At 61.9% G+C, this 16,346-nt stretch overlaps 1 protein-coding gene across 4 annotated transcripts in view; it reads right to left on the bottom strand.

Moving 5' to 3' along the window:
* Positions 1-3,167: 3,167 nt before the first annotated feature.
* NAV1 (neuron navigator 1) overlaps positions 3,168-16,346 on the bottom strand; it is an 80,128-nt gene continuing 66,949 nt past the window's right edge. For 3 of the 4 annotated variants that reach the window (XM_064472333.1, XM_064472334.1, XM_064472336.1), the window contains 20 exons: positions 15,586-15,756; positions 14,973-15,025; positions 14,780-14,803; positions 14,611-14,688; positions 14,319-14,402; positions 14,023-14,134; positions 13,270-13,391; positions 11,239-11,435; positions 10,982-11,144; positions 10,666-10,840; positions 10,357-10,454; positions 10,142-10,237; positions 9,818-9,977; positions 9,484-9,719; positions 9,222-9,376; positions 8,946-9,017; positions 8,651-8,847; positions 8,009-8,127; positions 7,573-7,770; positions 3,168-7,055 (listed from right to left, as the gene is read on the bottom strand). In XM_064472333.1, coding sequence (XP_064328403.1) covers positions 6,960-7,055; positions 7,573-7,770; positions 8,009-8,127; positions 8,651-8,847; positions 8,946-9,017; positions 9,222-9,376; positions 9,484-9,719; positions 9,818-9,977; positions 10,142-10,237; positions 10,357-10,454; positions 10,666-10,840; positions 10,982-11,144; positions 11,239-11,435; positions 13,270-13,391; positions 14,023-14,134; positions 14,319-14,402; positions 14,611-14,688; positions 14,780-14,803; positions 14,973-15,025; positions 15,586-15,756 — 2,606 coding nt within the window. In that variant the 3' untranslated portion in view covers positions 3,168-6,959. The remainder of the gene's footprint in view (positions 7,056-7,572; positions 7,771-8,008; positions 8,128-8,650; positions 8,848-8,945; positions 9,018-9,221; positions 9,377-9,483; positions 9,720-9,817; positions 9,978-10,141; positions 10,238-10,356; positions 10,455-10,665; positions 10,841-10,981; positions 11,145-11,238; positions 11,436-13,269; positions 13,392-14,022; positions 14,135-14,318; positions 14,403-14,610; positions 14,689-14,779; positions 14,804-14,972; positions 15,026-15,585; positions 15,757-16,346) is intronic. The other variant, XM_064472335.1, reaches the window with a different exon arrangement.

The raw sequence follows: 16,346 nt of genomic DNA, 5'->3' as shown, positions 1-16,346 counted from the left end.
TGGGGCACCCCTTGCTCCCTGCAGCTGAGCCAGGGACAGGGACCCTGCGAGATCACCCCAAACCTATCCCAGCAGAGGTCCCCCACCTCCGCCCCAGCGCTGCTCGAGCCACACTGGGACATGGCAGGCTGCTCCAGCCAGAGCAGCTCGCAACAGGGCTGGTGTCCCGCGCCCCCGCAGCGGCCTGGAGCCACGGCAGACAGGCTTTAATGAGCGACACTGCCCGTTAGCTCAGCTGAAACAGGGGTTCATCAGGATTCCTGCTTGGCACCACATGCAGGGGCTCTAACACCTCGAGGTGCCGGTGGGACGCGCCAGTTGTGCCGGAGGGAAGGGAACGCTGGGCCGGGGGGTCTGATGTGCTGCTGCCGGGAAAGGTGGTGCCTGGTGTGGGGAGGGGGACCCTGGGGTCCCAGCCCAGCTGGGACCTGCAGCACCCGACACCGCTGCACACCCCAGGTCACCTCCGGGCACTGGGTACACCCCGAAGGGCACCCCTGGGTGCCACGTGGCTGTGACGGCTCACCCCACAGCCCCAGAAATGGGGTTGCCTCTAAACTGGAGATAAGGTACAGAACTGGCTGGATGGCCATGTCCAAAGGGTTACAGTCAACATCTTAATGTCCAAATGGGAACCAGCAAGGAGCAGCATCCCTCAAGGGTCCATACTGGGACCAGTACTGTGTAATATCTTCATCAACAACATAGGCAGTGGGAGCGAGCACACCCTCAGCAAGTTTGCGGATGACACCAAGCTGAGGGATGCCGTCCAGAGGGAGCTGCGCGGGCTGGAGGAGCGGGCCCGTGCAAAGCTCATCGGGTTCAACAAGGCCAAGTGCAAGGTCCTGCACCAGGGCCAGGCCAATCCCCGCTATCCGAACAGACTGGGGATGGGTGGGCGGGTGGGTGGGTGGATGGATGGATGGAGAGCAGCCCTGGGGAGGAGGACTTGGGGATGCGGCTGGGTGACAAATCAGACATGAGCTGCCAACGTGCGCTTGCAGCCCAGAAAGCCGGCTGCATCCTGGGCTGCACCAGAAGTGTGGCTTCTCCCGCTCTGCCCCGCTCTGTGAGACCCCCCTGCAGCACTGCATCCAGCTCTGGGCTCTCAGCACAGGGAGGACACGGGGCTGCTGGAGCGGGGCCAGAGGGGGCACAGAAATGCTCCGGGGGCTGGAGCCCCTCTGCTGCGAGGCCGGGCTGGGAGAGCTGGGGTTGTGCAGCTGGGGGAGAGAAGGCTGCGGGGAGACCTTATTGCGGCATTTCCATAAATAAAGGGGGCTTCTAAGACATAAGGAAGAAATGTTTTACGTGGAGGGTGGTAGGTCACTGGAGCAGGTTGCCCAGAAAAGCTGTGAATGCCCCATCCCTGGCAGTGTTCAAGGCCAGGCTGGAGGGGCTCTGAGCAACCTGAAGTAGTGAGAGACACCCCTGCTCATTGCGGGGGGTGGGAACTGGTCCAACACAAACTGCTCTCTGCTCTGTGGTTCTACGTTTTTCATAGAACATAGGGCTGCATTTCCCTGGGGAGGGAGAGGCTGCTGGCGCAAAGGCTGTGTGTCACCCTGGGAGGACCTGCTGGGTGCTGCTATATCTACACTGGGTGCTGCTGTGCCTAGACTGGGTGCAGCAGCCCAGGGGTGCTGCCGCACACGCCAGGCGCAGTGCCCGAGGGACGCTGTACCTGGTGGCTGAGGCTGCACACCCGGCGCTGTCGTACACACGGTGCGGTACCGGCAGGTGCTGCTGACATACACGGTGGTTGTACCCAACGTGTCCAGGTGCTACCGGGGTCCCCGTGCCCCGCGTGAGGGCAGGGTGCACTGCCGCTCCCTTTCTCAGCCCTCCCAGCCCTGCACCAGCCACCCCGCACCACAGAGACACCCACAAGCTCCCACCGGCTGCTGAAGGCAGGGGAAGGGACCCTGCATGGGGGCCACATCGCTGCTACAGCACCGAGCCCATGGGTGCTGTTTCCCAAGCTAAATGGACCCTTCCCTGCCTGTCACCCTTGAAACATGCAGCTGAGTTTTCCCAAATGCAGGTGTCCAGCTGAAATCAAAGTGTCAGCGATGTCCCTGTGTGGTCCCTCTGCATCCCCCCGACCCGGGTACCAATGCTTCTGGCTCGCCGGCTCTGCGCCGGGACTGCCAGGCTGGAAATCCCTGCGGGGCCACCACACGTAGGGCCCAGCACCCAGCATGGGACCCTTCTGCTGCGCTGCTGCCGGCTCTGCTGCTGGCTCTCCCTGCCTGCACAGGGCCACAGAGCAAGCACGGACTGGGGAGCGTGCACGTGACTCGCCTCTGCGGGTGACGGGCCGTGGCTCCCCAAAACCAGTCCCGCTCTCCAGGTTCAGGGTTGCACCCACTGGTAATGCCCTTACGTGAACCCACCCGCTGGACAGGAGCACCGGAGCCGATGGGAAGTGCCCTCTCCTGGCCTTGCATTCGCCACTGCAGCCTGTCACAACTCATCACCAGCCTGTGATTAATGGCTCCTGGAGCATCTGTCCCCACTTCAGCATCGCTCTCCACCGAGCACAACGCAGCTTTCGAGCTGCCCCGCGGGGGTCCGGGATCTCCCTTCCTCTCAGCTGGCATCTGCATCCTCGCCCTCACCGCGTGCCCCGCCGCAGGGCAGAGCGCCCCGTCGCTGCTCGAGGGACACTGTCCCACGGCTGTCCCCCTGCGCTGGAGATGCGGGCTGGCATCCACCACCACCACCGTGGCCCTTTCAGAGGGGAGGTGGGGACATGGCGAGGTGGAAGCGGCCCAGCGGGGATGCCCGCCTGCCCTGAGCCCCCCGCTCCTCCCTGCACACTCCAGGTACGATCCACCCCTGCCCCAGAAGGATCCCCCACTTTCAGCATCTTGCAGAACTGCCAGGATTTCAAACTAGGAGCGTTTCTGCACACTCCAGACTTAAACAGGAGCGCTACCTTGGGAGAGGGGTCCCCAGCCGATAAAACCACTCCCAGCATCTCACAAAACAGCCAAGATTTCAAACTAGGGGTGTTTCTACAAAGCCCCCCTCCCTGGATTTTGCAGCAGGGCATCCACCAAAGACAGGGGTTGGCATGTGGCAGCACAAGCACAGCTGTCCTACCCCACTCCCGCGCAGGGACAGGCCCGCGGTCTCCCGCACACAGGACCAGCAGCCAGGCGGTACAGGAGATAACTTTATTGAATCCAATGGTGTTAGACAGACGACCGAGAAGAGACATGCCGGTTGGTGCGGGCAGCGTGGGCAGCAGGAGCTGACTTGGTGCAAGGCTGGATTTGTTTCTGTCTTTCGTAATATCCTCAAGCCTTTTCCTGGCTTCCTTTTATACTTCTTTTAAAATTTATTTTAAGTAAAAACAACTAATTGTGGAAAGAGTCCAGATGGTGTTTGTTCCCTATGATTGTTCCCGCAGCTATGTACAACGTGGGGTTGGGTCTCAACATCAGGTATAAAATGGAGCGAGTTTACAAACTTGGAGAAGGCAAGGGAAAAGCAAAGACAGACAGGCGAGAGCAGTAGAAATCTGGACCAAAATCTTAAAGAGAAATTTAAAAAGTGCTATAAAACCCCTCGGCAGGAATACCATGCAGTTAAGAAACACAAAACCCAGTCAGTTACACAGATCATCTAAAACAGGAATTTGTCCATTTCATCTTTTATTTAATTAAAAAAAGGTTGTTTGTTTTTAATAGAAAAAAGCTAAAATTGTAAGGTTCGGGCCACTGGGCGGCAGCAGCTCGAGGGGGCAGGGGGTGAGGCGCTGGCAGCTCCCAGCTCCAGCCCCTCAGACAGGCTCCTGGCACTCCCAGGGGCCACGGGCACCTTTGGAGGCGGCAGGACCCCTGGGGGGCAATGGGCACCTTTTGGGGGGGGTGTGTGACAGATACCTTTGTTGGGGTCACAGGCACCTCTGGGGGCAATAGGCACCCTTAGGCATGACGGCTCCTAGAGGGTGACCAGCGCCCTTAGGGGTGACAGGTACCCTTAGGGGTGACAGGGGGATGTGTTAGTGCAATCCTTGGGCCCGTCCCCTGGGGAACAAAGGGGCACAGCCCACAGACACCGGCAGCCCTGGGGGACGCTCGGTCCCCAGAGAGCTGCCACGCACGGGGACACGGGCTGCTTGGTGTACGCCAGGAGGAACCATCAGAGCCCATCCCCTCCGGGCAGGTGAGCGCAGCGAAAGCCCCCGCCATGCCCCAGGCCAGGGCACGCTGGCAGGCACAGCCCTCGCCCTTCCCCCCCCACCTCAAGGATTCCTCCTGATTTACACCACAGTGTGCTGCTCGCCTCCAGCAAGCCCTGGCTGAGGTGATGGGGAAATGGGCAGCCCCGCACTGGGAAAGGATGGGACAAGCTCCCAGGGAACAGGCTCGGAGACACCTGGCAGCGCAGCCCCAGGCAAGCCGGTGCCAGGGACAGTTTGGTCACTGTTTGTGTGTTTGGCTGTGGGGCTGTCAAAAAAGAAAGTCAGGCCCAGCCAAGGCTGCCTGCAGGCCATGCAAAGCGAGAGGGGGGCATGATGCCTCAGGGCACCCAGGCACGGGGCAGCCCCCAAAGGTGCATCATGCCCTTTCCATCGGGCACCGGAGGGCAAGAGGGGCTGGAGGGGACCTGGGTCCCCACCACTGGCCTCGAGCAGCTGCTGAGCCAGTGTCTCGTACAATCAGAAAAGAAGTCAGCACAGCACAGTTATCACAGAGTACAAAAAGAATAAAAAAAAAAAACCCAACCAAAAAAAAAAAGGAAAGAGGCGCAGGGCCAGGCCCCACCAACTCACGCAGGGCGTTCGACTACAGATCTATTTACATCAAGTCCTTAGCCGACGGCGGCAACACAAGAGAAGGCAAACGGAAAGCCCTAGCGTCCAAGCCAGCGTGGGGAGGGACATCCCTGTGCAAAGGGGCCGGGCTAGCCGGCCGCGGGCGGCAGCGGGGAGATGGCAGGGAGGCTGTCGGACAGACGAAGTGAGCACCATGGGTCGCACGCGCCGCGGCCGGGATGCACCAGCCGGCCCCGGGCGGCAAGGCAAGACGCACCAGCTGAGAGAGCACCAAGGGCAGAGGTGGCGGCTGCCTCCAAGCGGTGCCGGCGGCAAGGCCGGGCCTTGGAGAAGATGCCTGGTTTGGAGGGTTGTGAGGCGTCCCTGAAGGCCACACCAGCCGCAGCACCGAGGGGCTGAGGCTGCCCGGTCCCCGTCCTGGTAGGGCTCAGGGACAGGATAGGCTTGGCAGACCCGGCCCTGGGGTCACCTCTCCCCAAAAGGCTCGCCGGGGCCCCAGCTGAGTGCAGGGACTGAGCTGGGTGGCAGCAGAGGTGAGCAGCGGGGGCCCCGAGCCCAGCTGGGCTCAGGGAGGGAGGCGTTGGCCCAGCAGAGCCCCCTGCAGCCGTGCCTAGGGACGGGGAAGCGAGGTGTGCTGAAGGCATCAGCCCCAGCTTGGCAGTGCTCAGGCTGGTGCCAGCACCCCCAGCCCAGCCCAGCGGGGTTTAGGGACAGTCATAGGACCCTGCCGCCAGAGCGGGCTGTGACAACGCCACCCCAAGCACCACATGTCCCCTTCCCGCACAGCTGGGGATTAAGGCACCACGGCAGCACCGGGGCTGATCCCCTTGTGCCAGGAGCCTCGCCTGTGACATTACATGGTAGGTCCAAGGGGACATGTGGCAGCCCTAAGGTGGTGCCAGAGCACTAACACGGGGCACAGCCAGACCCTGCCGGCCACAAGGCGCAGGAAGGCCCAGGGCCTTGGGGAGTGGTGGCAGGGGGACTAGCCCCAGGCACAGCTCCTGAGCCTGGCAGCACCGAGGTGACACGGGGCAGGTTGTGGCCCCCCAGCACTGAGGGGACAGAGCAGGCGTCCGGCTGCCCAGAGATGGGGCTGCAGCACCCTCCCCCGGCCTGGGCCTCAGCCAGTGCCAGGAACCTTGGGGAGGGGGTGCCTCAAGGCATCCTGGCCTGGTGGGAGACCCCGTCCCCAGGGCCAGACTCTGCTTTGCCTCTGGGGCAGGGGGAGCTACCAGGCAAAGGGCTGCTCTGGGAGCATCCGGCTACCACCAGCTGCCAAGTCCCATCTCAGCCAAGCTGTGAGGCCCCGGTAGGTGGGTTCAGGGACTGGAGATCATCCAGTGAGCACCAGTTTCATGACAGAGGTGGTTTGAGTGGTGGAACCAACAGCTGCAAAAGAAACCAAAGGGAAAGGGAGCTGCTTACAGGGAAGCGGTGGACACGGGGCTGTGGGCTCCAGGCCAGGAGAGCAAAGGACCTGAACAAAAAAAGGGACCAAAGCAAAGTCTGGACTCGGCCAAAGGAAAATGGGAGGGGGAAAACAAAATAAAATAACCAAAGCAGGGTTTATTGGGCTGTCCTGGTCGCAGCGGCTGCCATGCAAGTGAAACGGGGAACATACAAAGACAGCAGCAAGAGCCATGCTCCTCCTTGGCCAACGCAAGGCAAGCGCTTCCTGCGGCAGCGGCTCCCTCATCGCCTGCCCTTGGATCTGTCTGGCTGGGTGGAGAGGAAGCTGGAGACCCTCACACCCGCACTCTTGTCCTGCAGCCACACGTTCCTCCTGCGTCCCCCAGCTTTGGCCCAGGTGGCTCCCGCGGGGTCCCTGCCCCACGCAGGGGCCTTCCTGCGGCTCCCAGGAGCAGAGGCTCAGCCACATCGGTCGCCCTGGCCCCAAAGCCCGAGAGTTTGCAAGAGAGACAGAAAAAAAACCAAGAAGAGAAACCAAGATTCTCCTACCCCCAGGGTTGGGAGGGGAGATGGCACCTCGCGCTCTCCCATGGATGAGCCGAGCTTCCCCACGCTCCGCCGGACACACCGGAGCCCCAGTCCTCTCCACTCACTCGCCAGCCCCGCAACTCCAGGATACCAAAGGAAAAGGAGAGCAGCCCAACGGGAGCGGTGGCTGGCGGTGGCTCCCCTCTGCCTGGGCCGGCATGTCCGGGCCTCACAGAGTCGACTGCAGGTCGGGATCCACCATGGTCTCACGGTCTGGAGACTCGATGTAGTTGGCGGCTTCCTGGAGTTTCAGCAGCATTGCCATCTACGAGGGGGATGAGAGGTCCGTGGATGCCCTGGGGAGGCCAAGGCCACCAGGCCTTCCTTGCCTTCCCATACAAACCAGCCACCCCAAGAAGCTCCTCAGAGTACAGCAAAGCCTGGAGATGCTGCAAAATCCCTCCCTGTCACCAGGACCTGGCCATGGAGGCATGGTGGGGGGCCAGGCCCCAGCACATCAGCAGGCATCAGCTGTGGCAGGCTGTTGTCTGCTAGCAGTCTCTCTGGGTGACACACCGGGACATGCATGTGCAAGGCTGCGCGTGCCTGCTCGTGGCCGTGATGCCTGTTCACTGGCACATCACAATGTGCCTCGGTGTGCAGCCTGCCCGTGCCACCATCCCACGCCCACCGCTCCTCCCAAGACTGCAAATGTTTCTGCATCCCCAAATCTGACTTTTTATGCTGAAAAATAACTGGGGAAGCGAAGCTCCACCTTGCTCTCCCCTCTCCACCAGCACTGCCCAGCCCACCTCCCAGTGCCTGGCGCAGCAGGGCTGTACCAGAGGGTCCGAGTCCAGGGAGCTGGGTGTCGTGTCTTTGACGGTGCGCTCCTCGGGAGGGGAAACGGTGCTGTGGGGCCCAACGGTGGGCGGGGGCAGGTGATACAGCTTGGACTGATCCTGCTGCGCTGATGGCCAGGGCAGGGTGTCCCGCACCCACTCCACAGGGTCCTCCCAGGCTGCCTTCTGCCCGTGGACCTGCAGGAAGGGAGCAAGCAGCAGCCACCTCTTCAGCACATGCCAGAGCTGGTGACGTGGCACTCCAAGTCCCCCCAGGACAGCGCTATGTCCTGCTCCAGCCACAGGGCAGGGACTGACAAAGATGCCACCTGTGCCCAAAGTCCCAGTGCCTCCCCGCTCACCACCCTGTTAGACTGCTGCAGCATCGTGTCCCCGAGCACTGCTGGTTTGCATTCCCACATGCAACTCTGGGTACCTTAAGCCCATCTTTTGCCCCTTCCTGCAGGTAAGGGATGATGGAGTTGTTCCACAGGTCGATGAACCAGGTCCGGAAATCCTCAATTCCAATGGGGCAGGACAGGAAGAAGCAGGGACCTGCAGGGGGAATGCAGAGAGTGAAAATGGGAGCTGGGTTCCCCTGCGCCAGTCACTGGCCCCGTGGCAGCGCAGCACCACAGTGGGCAAGCTTGGCTATGCAGAGTGCCCTGGGCTCAACCATCTCCTGGGAGCAGTGTCCGGGCAGTGTCTGACTGACACACATGGGCAGGAAGCAAGCTCCTGGGCAAGTAACAGGGCTGCTAGGTTCAACCTACCCCCCAAAAGCATGGCAAGGCAAAGGGATACTGGCCTGGGAAGACACAGCTCCTCTGTGCCCAGGGAAAAGTGCCAGTAAGACAGGCAGCCTTGGCTGACACCACGGTGACACCTCCCACAGGGCATGGGAACAAATGCCACCCAAGAGGAACACTTGTATGCACTGTTCACCAGCTTTTGTTTGTGTGGGACTGGGGGGCACGGGGCAGTACATCAGCTCCCCAGGCTCCTTTGGGGGGGATTTGCCCCAGTCCCTAGGGGCTCCCAGCAGTGCAAGGTAGAGGAGGGAGATGTGCAGCCATACCGATGAGGAAGTCAGAGGTGCTGTGTTTCTCCAGGAAGGTGTGCAAGTGGTACCAGAGCTTGGGCACCCAGTCCAGCACACGCAGCAGCTCCTCCTTGTTAGCATTGATGTCAGTGTCCGACTCCAGCAGCTTCCGCCGCAGGTAGCGCACCAGGAAGCCATTGGCTGGCTCCACGTTGTTTGAGAAGGTCAGCATCCTGAGGGAAAGACTTGGGTGTTCAGGGCTGGGTCTCCACACAAGCTGCCCAGCTCCCCAGCCCCACGGGGATGGTCCCCAGGGATGTATGATTCCCACCTGAAGCTGAGATGGAGGCCATGGTTCGGGGTCATCTTCACAGGCTGGTTGGTGGTCCCAATGATGTAGGGGCTGAGTGAGTGAGTGACAGAGACAGGATCCATGAGAAAAAGCACCCTGCATCACCCCTACCCATGGCAAAGCTGATCTGAGCGCAGCGGCCATGCTCAGCCATGCAGCCTCATCTGCACGAGCCCAGGGATCTTGCAGAGAGCAGCGGGGAGCACACGTATGCCCAGGAGATGGCACCGGAGGAGGGTGCAGTGGGGCTCTCACCATTTGTGGTACTTGCAGGTGAGCGCGCCATTGACCAGCTCGCTGATGGAGCCCGCCTCGCTGAGGTCGTCCAGGAGGATCACCAGCGGCACATCCGCCATGCCCGTCTCCCGGTCGATTTGGTTGGCCAGGTTGGAGAGGTACAGCTGCAGGTCCTGCAACGAACAGGCCAGGTGTCACACATGGGGCCGTGGCATGGCTGCCAGAGGGGACTGCAGCACCAGTGCCAACAGGGACACTCCTGGCTGCTGCGTGCCCTCACCTTGCAGGACTGCTGGTGCATGTTGAAGGTGCTGACGATGCCCTCGGTGACTTCCCGGCCCGAGCGCTCCACCAGGTACTCAGCCAGGCGGTTGGTCAGGTAGGTCTTGCCGGTGCCGCTGGGTCCCGAGAGGATGAGCCGCCGGTGCTTCAGCAGGAGGCTGATGTAGTGCTGCATCATGGGCTTGGGGATGAGCGTCTCAAACACTAGGCTGTCCACACACTTCTCTTTCAAGCCTGCAGGCAGGGGAAGGCTGTGGGTCCCGCTCACGCCCCACGACACCGTGAGGCAGAGGGAGGATGGAACAGCAATGTAGCCTCTCCGCCACACTGACCTTTGAGCGTCACAACGATGCTGGTCAGGCCCCGGCGGCACAGCGGCAGCTCTGGCGGCTCTGTGTCCAGGACCCGCTTGATGTGACTGATGCTGTAGCCATAGACAGACTCGGTGCTGAGCCCCAGCGTGGAAGCAGGATCCATCTTGGTGATGTAATCCTAGATGGACAAGGACAGGGCTGTCAGTGCCCCTAAGGGCTGGCAGGGAGCAAGCGGTGCTCAGCAGCTCCAGAAGACCCCAGTAAGGACCTGGGCCAAGAAGCACCAGGCATGGTGGAACAGTGTAAAAGGATGGCTCTTGGAAGGAGTCCTCAGGATCCTACCTTGAAGACCTGGCAGACAGCCTCATCCAGCATCTTCCAGTCCACCTTCCCGCTGACCTTGGTCCAGCCCAGGAAAAACTCCTGCTGCTTGAGGTCCTAGAAGCCGAGATATGCAGAGTTGGAGCACTGCATCCAGCCCCAGAGAGGCATCCTCTGCCCCTTGTCCAGGGCCATAGCACTGGGACAGGTCAGGGTCCCATACAGCCCACACTTACCCCCTTGATGATGTGCTGGGGCGGCATGCGTACCACAATCCGCAGCATCAGCTCGTCCTTCTGGGTGCCAGTGCTGACAGCGTCCATGGGGGACACATCTAGGGGCGCAGCAGTGAGGCTGGGCCGGCACAGAGAGCCGAGCCACCGGGCCTGACCGTGCCCAGCCTGAGCTAAACCCTGCTGCGGCTGATCGTGGCACCAGTGGCGCTACAGATCCCCGTGCACAGCTGCCTCCAGCTGAGCAGCAGCACATTCCAACCACACACGTCTCTGTCCCATCCCTCCCCCATCTGCCAGCATCACCCCTACCTGTGTCGCCCAGGTTGGGGCTGAAGGCATGGCCAAGGGTGAGACCCAGGGAGCGGCGTGGTGAAGAGGAGGCTGACGTGCTTGTGACGTGGCCGGGAACAGAGCCTGGCACTGCTGAGGGCCCCGGAGCCACTTTGAGCCGGTCATTCTCAGCCTTCAGGAGATCCACCTCCAGCTGGGGAAGAATGAGTTATGGCACAGGGTGAGGAGCTAGAAGCCAGCTGCATCCCGGGGCTGCAGCACAGCTGTGGGGGTGCAGGGACTGTGGCCACCCAGGTGCTCAGAGCCAGGCAGGCTCCTGGCAGCGGTCCTTCACCTGCATGTTGTGCATGGTCTCCCGCAGCTGCTCCAGCTGGTGGGCCGAGTTGAGGGCCTCCAGGCGGATGTCCGTCAGCTTCATCTCCTTCTCCCACAGCTCTGACCGCAGTTCTGACACCTCCTTCTTCTCTGGCTCACCCTCACCGTGGGCCTGGAAAAGCCTAGGCCAAGGCAGAGCCAGAGTCGTGAATGCAGGAGCCTGCAGCCACCACGACTGACCCTCCCCACCCCACGCTGACCCCTGGCCCCACGTACTCAGCTGTGTCGATGCCCACGGAGGAGGATGTGGAGGATTTGATAGAGGGTGAGGCAGTCTCCGTGGAGCCATGCTGCAGCTTTGGGGAGGAGGGCGCTGACGAGTCCGGCGTGGCAATCTCCTCGATGTCCGAGTAAGACGAGGCTGATTTGGGTCCCTTCTTGATGCTGAAGGCTTTGTTGAAGGAGCTGCGTAGCTAGGAGATGGAAATACTCTTGTTAGGGATGGCCTGACAGCACAGCCTTGCAAGCAGAGACCTGGCCCGGTCCTCCCCCAGGGCCCCTGTCTGCCCAGGCCCCACAGACAGTCCGAGCTGGTACCAGTAACACCGTATCGTTCACCGAGGCAGCACTACGCCCTGCCACTGCCCCGGGCGAGGCACTGGCCTGACCCAGCTCTGCTGGCACAGCTGATGGATGGGGGTGCACAGCCCTTTGTGCAACACTCCAGCTTCCAGCCTGGACAGCAGCGATCAGCCCCACAGAGTGGGACCCATGTCCTGGGCAGGCTTCCCCCAGCCCTGCTCCCCACCAGCACCCACATCGGGGTGTTCAGGCACTGCACCAGCACCCTGGTCCATTAGGAAGGGCCAACTCAGCCCTCACATTCACCCCACCACAGCCATCCCAGCAAGTAGAGTTTAGGGGGACATCCCCCCCGCTCCAGCCACTGCAGAGCTGGGGTCCTGGTGCTGGGGACAATTTCAGCCCCACACCCCACTCTGCCCTGTGGGGCCCTCCTGGAAGTGCAGAAGGCCAGCCAGCCCCCCGCAAGATGTCACCAGGGGTCCCGGCCAGACATGCAACATGCACATAGCACACACAGAGCAGCGGGTGGGTGAGCCAGGGAGGGCGAATGGACACTGCAGAGCAGTCAAACTGGGCCTGGGTCCCGCTTACGCACCACCAGCCAGCAGGAGAGCAGCAGGACAGGCACCCTGGGCTCACACCATGTCCCCTGGTGGGCCAGGGCCTGCTCTGAGGGGAGGTGGGAGGGAGAAGGGATGCAGACAGGCAAGATCTGGCCCAACTCCCACAGGCACCCGCAGGCTGGCCTGGTGTGACCCCAGAAGCAAGTGTTGCATTTCAGCATAAAAAAAAAATCCAAGTGGGTGTCAGGCTCTGCTGATGGCAGGAGAGCAGGGAAGCACTGGGACCCACGTGGGTCCCCACAGGGACAGAGCCCCTTCGGGCCACGTCAGGCCAGCCCTGGCAATGGTTGGCAGCACCACACCCCAGTGCCACAGGCAGGGCTGCACTGAGGTCCCCATCCCAAAAGACCTGGCTACAGGGAGTCAGGAGAGTCCCTGCTGTCCCTGGCCAAGAAGGGGACTGTCCCCATCCATGGGACAGGTCCCCATCCGAGCCCTTCCTGCTGCCTCACAGCCACCCAGCACAGTTCAGCCCCTCCACATGGGTGCATGTTTTCGCCTTAACATCAAAAGAAGCAGCCATGGTGCGTGCAGCCCAGCTGGGGGCCCCAGCGTGGCCCGTGCTGGGGATTAGTGCCAGTGGGATGGATGGGATGGGTAGTGTTATGAGCACCGTCCCACAAAATGGAGCAAGGGCCCTGGCCGGGCACAGCATGGGGTGGAGGGGATGGCGTAGGACTTACCTCGTACACCTGAAAAAAAGGGTTGAGGTCAGCATAGGGGGAGAGAAACAAAACAAAGCAAGACTTAATCGCGCATCCAGGTCTGAGCTGCTTGGTACAGGGAAGGGGCTGCCTGGCTGAGGCGTCCGGCTCTGCGCATGGGCAGAAGGGAGACACATGGGAAAACCACGAGGGAGCAGGTGTGCAGGACCAGGGCTGGAAAATTCCCAGAGAGGCTGGAGAAGTCCCGGCCAGCACATCAAGACACAAATCCATGGTGGCTACAAGCTCCTTGTCAGTGCTGTCCCCAGGGGACACGAGGCCAACACGATGCCAAGGTAAAACAAGAGCAGCTGGCTCGTGGGGTTGACATCGGCCAGGCCCTGCCAGAGGCTTCCCAAGCCCTGCTCCTCCTCCCAGCACGCCATCCAACCCACCCAGCTCTTCTTCTTCTTCTTCTTGGCGTCGGTGTCCTTGCTGCTGCCGATGCTGGAATGGCTGGTGATGCTGTTGAGGCTGGAGATACTGTCAGAGGAGTTCTGCCGCTTGATGCGCAGCTCTGGAGCCAGCGAGAAGCAGGAGAGACCAGGAAAGGAGGTATCAACAAACTGGGTCTGCCCCAGCGCCAGAGCCATCTGCACTCTCCTCCCTGCACCCCTTCTCCCACCCAAACAAACTCTGAGCTCTCGGAGCCACCCTGTAAGATGATGTGGGGCTCAGACACCACATAAGCGCTGCCGTTCGGGACAGTGACACCAAACCCCAGGGAGGTGCCTGGAACACACATCGTTCTGCTCTTGTCTCAGGCCACCTCTCTGCCAGCACCTTGCACTCACATTGGGGTCTCAGGGCTAGAAACAACACTCATGGGAACAAAGCCAAGATCAGCAGCTAAAACTGGGCTGTCAGCAAAGGGTCTGGTGAAAAGGTGACCATCCCGTCACCCCGGGGCACCAGCATCATGACCTCCTGCAACAACACCTCTGGCCGTCTAACCCTGGCTTCAGAGGGCTGGGGTCCCAGGTGGGGAAAAGCTGCTGCCCGGGGCACCTTGCCTCCCACCCAAACATCTCACTGGAGTGGGGGGTGCCCTGGGGCCCTGTGTCAGCCCCACGAAGGAGCAGCCCAGCTGGGCTTGGGCAAGGTGCTCAGGAAGGGCTAAAAACCCCCATGGTGGGGGGCTGCCTTACCCTTGGGGGTGACATCGGTACCATTCAGGGCACCCTGGATCACAGCTTGGGCCTCCGAGTTCTTCTTTTTCAGGAAGTCAATGGTCTCTCGCAGGTCCAGCAGCTCCGTATCCTGGGGGAGCAGACCCAGGAACCGTAGAGTGCGTTCCAATGGTGCAGGGCCCACCCCAAGAGCACTCCTGGGGCAGGCAGTGCCATGGCAGGTTCACCCAAGTCCAGCATCCCCCAGCCCCACGAGCACCCTCCCACACCACCAGTGCCCCCCAGTGCCCACCTGGTACCCTGAGAGCACCCACCTTCTCCTCAGCGGTCTCAGCCAAGTGCCGCAGGCGGGACGTCATGCTCACCAGGCTCTGCTCAAAAGCTGCCACCAGGTTTGCCTGGGAGAGGTGGAGAAACAGGTGAGTGAGCACCCACGCCTGGGTAAGCACCCATGGCCAGGCGAGCACACGCTGCCAGGTGTGGGATGCAAGAGGATGGAGAGGGGAATCAAGGCTCTCATGGGCGCAGGCCAGCACCAGTCCCGCACACTGCGGGGACTCAGAGCGGCGTGTCCTGCCGCAAGCAGCGGCTCCCACGGGGACTCACGTTGGCAGACAGCTGGGACGTCAGGGTGGCCACCTTCTCCTGCGAGGACTCCAGCTCACGGCGTAGCTTGCGGATTTGCTGTGGGGAGAGTGAAGGGAGTGAGAGGGGTCAGGTGCTCACCCTCGCCATGGTGGCAGGGGCAGGCGACGAGCAGAGGGTGCGGGCTCACCTCGGACTGCATCTTCTCCTCAGCCTGGTGGCGCAAGAGCAGAGAGAGACAGACAGACAGAGGCAGGCAGTCAGGAGGGCAGCAAGGCACGGATAGGCTCAGCACGAGGCAGAGGCATGCACAGAGCCCCCCCGTTCCCACCCAGGCCCCCCCAGCCATGCACAAAGCAGCGCAGCACAGAGGCAGCTCTTACGGAGGAGTAGGTGGAGGACGCGCTCGAGGCCAGGGACAGCACCGATCCATGAACTGCAACAGAGTAAAACCCAGCATGTCAGGGTGCCCCTGGCCAGCAGCATCCCCAGGGGCTGCAGGTGCAGGGCACGGCAGGGCACAGAGGACGGAGCTCCCAGTGGATGCGGCTCTGCAGGGGCCCGGGGAGGCAGAGCGTGGGATGGCAGCTGCTCAGAGCATGGCTGGTGACCTGCCCAGGCACGTGGTGTGCAGCAAGGCGTGGGGAGCACCCTCCGCCTGCACCCTCCTCTCTGGCTGAGCCCAGGAGCTCTGCCACCCCCCCTGGCTGCTTGGGTCCCCCCTTCCCTGGTGCCACATCTTGGGGCCAATCCCAGGACACTGGGCACCCGCAGAGGTCAGGGTGGGCTGTGGCCCAGAGCAGATGCCAGCACACAGGGGTACACCAGGCCCCTCGGCGCTTTCATCCCCTGCTCTGATACTGAGGACAGGATGCACCAACCCATCTGACAGTGCCACAGCAGCACCAGGAGGAAGGGACAAGTGTGTGGGGAGCCCTGCCGCCCCCCCCACCGCAGGAGCCCCTTCGCCTGGGCAGGAGCGCAGCACACTCTCACCATCGTCCACAGGGTCTCGGAAGGAGCCCGAGCGGATCATGCCCTTGGGCTTGTCAGCCAGGGAGAGGGTGCTGCCCATCTGGGATGTGCTGTACAGCTCGAAGGTGGAGTCGTGGGTGGGGATGCTGTTGGAGCGGGTGATCCGCGGGGTTGTGGCAGCAGTGGGGCTCACTGCAAGGAGAAGGCAGGGAGAGGCAGGGTCACAGTTGCGCTAGGAACCTGGGATCAGGATGGGGAAGCAGGGCTGGGAGCAATCCACAAGATCTGGGATGCAGAGAGGAAGCAGGGGTCCCAAAGCAAGGGGACTGGGGGAAAACTAAACTGCAGATTTATGCAGGAGCACCAAGATAACCACAGGGCTGAGATGAAAATCCATCACCCTGGGGAAAAGTGGGCACCACCATGCCAGAGGCTGTCACCTCCGAGTGCAGAAGGGGAGCACCCTCTGCCTCCCACCAGCAGCCCCAACCCATCTGCCGCCTGGAGCCCCCAGACCCTCTAAGAACACATAGGTCCTGGCAAGAGCAGGGCAGGGCTCACCCCCTTGCCCTGCCAGGCACCCCCAGAGGAGCAGGGAGCCACGGGCAGAGCCTGAAGGGTGGATGAGATGCCCTGAAGCGGAGGTGATGGATATCCCTGGCCTCTGGGCACAACCCAGCACCTCAGTGGGCTAAAAGCACCAGGCGCTGGGTGTTGGGACTGCTGGGGGTGTCGAGGAGAAAAGCAGCATCCACAGCAGCATCAGCAAGTGACACGGGGAA

This window comes from Phalacrocorax carbo, chromosome 23 (assembly GCF_963921805.1).
Source record: "Phalacrocorax carbo chromosome 23, bPhaCar2.1, whole genome shotgun sequence".
NCBI classification, from domain to species: Eukaryota; Metazoa; Chordata; class Aves; order Suliformes; family Phalacrocoracidae; genus Phalacrocorax; species Phalacrocorax carbo.
Note: the sequence above shows the minus strand (reverse complement) of the source record. Positions and strands in the feature narration are given on the sequence as shown.